This window comes from Emiliania huxleyi (genome assembly GCF_000372725.1).
Source record: "Emiliania huxleyi CCMP1516 unplaced genomic scaffold EMIHUscaffold_333, whole genome shotgun sequence".
Classification (NCBI taxonomy): domain Eukaryota; phylum Haptophyta; order Isochrysidales; family Noelaerhabdaceae; genus Emiliania; species Emiliania huxleyi.
This window is the reverse complement of record NW_005199497.1, coordinates 114536-117412: the sequence shown is the minus strand read 5'-3', so window position 1 is coordinate 117412 and position 2877 is coordinate 114536. Positions and strand designations below refer to the sequence as shown.

The following is a 2877-nucleotide window of genomic DNA, read 5'->3' as shown; positions in this document are numbered from 1 at the left end:
TGCTGGCAAGTGGCAGCTCTGAACGGCCTTACAGACAGCTGAGCTTTTTTTCGCCGGCTTGCGCCGCCCAGTCGTCGGCAAGGTGCTGCATATGAAATGGCTTGAGGGCGAGCTGCATGGCTTCCACCACGTCGCCGCCCGCCATTGCGGCGACGCGTCGCGGCGGACCTGACAGTTTTGCCGGGCGACGGGCGTGCGCGCGCGCGTGCGCGTTTTCGAAAAAAGAAAAGGCTGGGCCACCTTGATGACTTCAGTCGATCGATTTCGACGAGCGAGCGATCCGAGGATCGAGCGGGGGATCGATAGGCTAGGGAGATCGATCAACGTCAGCCGAGACGCCCGAGTGAAGTGGCTCACTATATACGGCTTTTAGATTTAGTGTGGCGGTAGTACAAGATTGTTATGACCCCCCCCAATGAGCACACCAGCGAGGGAGGGCGAGACAATCGAGGGGTCCAGTTCAGTGTGGGATACTCTCAGCGGATCGCGATTCATGTGGGCCGGCTCCTCGGCCGAAAGCGAAACTATCCTCACGCCACCTTCTCCAGCGTGTACGTGAAACTCTGCGGCGCAGTCAGCGTCACGGTGCGGGTGTGTGCGCGACCGTCGACGAGCATCGTGCCTGCCGTCGGTTTGCCATGCATGAATCCGGTGACTTGGTACGAAGCGGTCTTGGCGCCGATGTCGAAGCTAGTCAGCGTGAACTGGTGTGCATCTCCGTTGCTGTATTGCCGTGTCATCGAGCTGAAGTCCGGTGAGATTTGCAGTGTGTCGAAAATTGTGCCGTCCACAAGGGCGCACCCGCATAACATCGGCTTGGTCGTTCCGCTTTCCATCAGCGAACCTCTCGCATGCGTTTGTTGAATGTGGAAGGAAACCGGGAAACAAGGTATCTTGATACTGCCCTGCCACACACCTGGTTCGTCGATGATCGCCATGAGATCGGGATTGTCGTCGCACGGCACGGCTGCAGCGGTGGGCACGGGCGTGGCCAGCACGACTGGAGGCAGCTCCTTGACCTCCATGGATGACGAAGTCGTTGTCGAGCAGACGATTTTTTTGGGGAGGGTACCCATTCGCTGTTGGTGGCGAACCGACGCTGCTTGACCTGCAGCGTCGGTTCGCTCTCGTCACGGTCGGGCGTGCGAGGCTCCTGTGCCTCCGGTGAAGCCGATGCTCAGCCCTCTCCCACCGTCGCGGTTCGCCCGTCACCTCGCCTCTCCGCAGGGTTCATCTCTCGCGCCGGCTGCATCTCTCTGCCGGTCGCCAGCACCCGCGCCACCGACTAGCTGCACCGCCACTCGCGACGCGCCACCCACCCTCGCTCACAGCCTGCATACGCTACTCCCGCCGTGCCTTTGCTACCACATGGATCGCATGTCACTGCAAACGCGCCCGCAGCCGCGCCGTAAAGGTCTGCCGTGCTGGCTGACGATCTCACTCTCCCGCTCCTATTGCATCTGCCTCCCGCCTCCCAGCTCACATTTCACACCGCAGTAGGTGCTCCGGTCGACGCTGCCGCCGTTGCCACCGCTACTGTCACCGCTCGTTTGATCATCGATGCCACGCTTAGCGGCAGCGAGATCCGCATTTTGAGCCGAGGTTCATTCAACTTGCCTGGTGCGCTCTTGCGCGTGCCTTCAAGATCCACAAGTCAATTTGTACCAGAAATCCAAAGGTGGTGCAAAATGGATATCTCAAGATTGGCCTTTAGTTCGCGCACATGCTCTCCGCCGCCGCCGCTTACCTGCTGGCACGCCACCGCCCCGCGTCGCTAACTCAAGCCTCCCTGCTGCATCTTCGCACCCCTGCCACATGACTCGATCGCCGTCGCTGCTACCGCCCTCTCCGCCGCCCTCGAAGGCGCCACCAGCATTACGGCCGCCTTCATATCTCATTGATGCTGCCACCAACGCCACCTCCTCGATTCTGTGCCGCTGCCGCGGCGAGGCGCCGTCGCCACGATCGCCGCCAGCGCTGCTGACAGCCTCGGAGCGTCGCCGTGGCCGCGTTCTGGTCTGCCCACGCTTCCCCTAAAACGTCTAGGACGAGCTCAGAGGCTAAGGGCGCGTCCTGTGGGACCATCTAGCTCTACTGGGTCCGCGACGGCGGTCGGCGCACCCCCGTCTCGAACGTGTGTGCTCTCTGTCTGTCTGTCAGCTGTTTCGGGTAAGTCGTTTTGTACCGGATTTCAATGTTAGTGGCAAAACCGCGGAACCAAAAATGGCGTTTAATTTCGGGCCCCTGCTGTCCGCCGCCTGCGGCGACGCTCCGCGCCGCTTGGGGCGCCTGCGGCGCCCCTGGGCGCGCTGCGCGCGCCTGTTTTGGGGGGACTACCAGCACCGAAAAGTGCCATTTTTTTGAGCTACATGTACAAGTGAAGGACAAGAAGCGAGCAACCTCGAGTAATATGCCACGCGGAATCGACCCTATCCAGTGCTCAAGTGCTCAAGTACAAGATAGACTCACATGGTCACAAGTCTTTAGTAAAACGCCAGCACTCGAGTCTCGAGACACGACGAAGGTGTAATATTGGGCTCGAAGGCGCGGTGAACACAACCGCCTCGAGCGTACCGCTCAAATACGAGCCGAGGGGGGAGGGGGGGGCGGCGGCGAAGAGGCGGGAGCGCTGGGTCCAGTGCGCTCTGCTGCTGGGGGGGTCGGGACCCCCCCCCCAAGCAGCAGCGCTCTGCTGCTGGGGGGGTCGGGAACCCCCCCGCAGCGGCGCGCGCAGGGACCGGCGGAGGCGCCCCAGCGCAGCAGCCCCAACCACCACCACGGCACGGAGCAGAGCGGAACGACCGGGGCGGACGAGGCCCCCGCGCCAAAGAGGCCAACCGAACACCCCGGCCCCACGCAGAGCCCCGCCCGCCGGGG

The 2877-nt window shown here is 62.4% G+C and overlaps 1 protein-coding gene across 1 annotated transcript; it reads right to left on the bottom strand.

Annotated features, from left to right (window-relative positions):
• Positions 1–306: 306 nt before the first annotated feature.
• On the bottom strand, positions 307–1031 carry EMIHUDRAFT_444552 (hypothetical protein). Its single transcript, XM_005773606.1, has one exon. It carries the CDS (start codon positions 1023–1025, stop codon positions 531–533), a length of 495 nt encoding a protein of 164 aa, XP_005773663.1. The 5' UTR covers positions 1026–1031; the 3' UTR covers positions 307–530.
• Positions 1032–2877: the final 1846 nt, after the last annotated feature.

Excerpts from the sequence above, each read along its gene's own strand:
- EMIHUDRAFT_444552 (XM_005773606.1), bottom strand. The coding sequence starts at position 1,025 with ATGGAGGTCAAGGAGCTGCCTCCAGTCGTGCTGGCCACGCCCGTGCCC.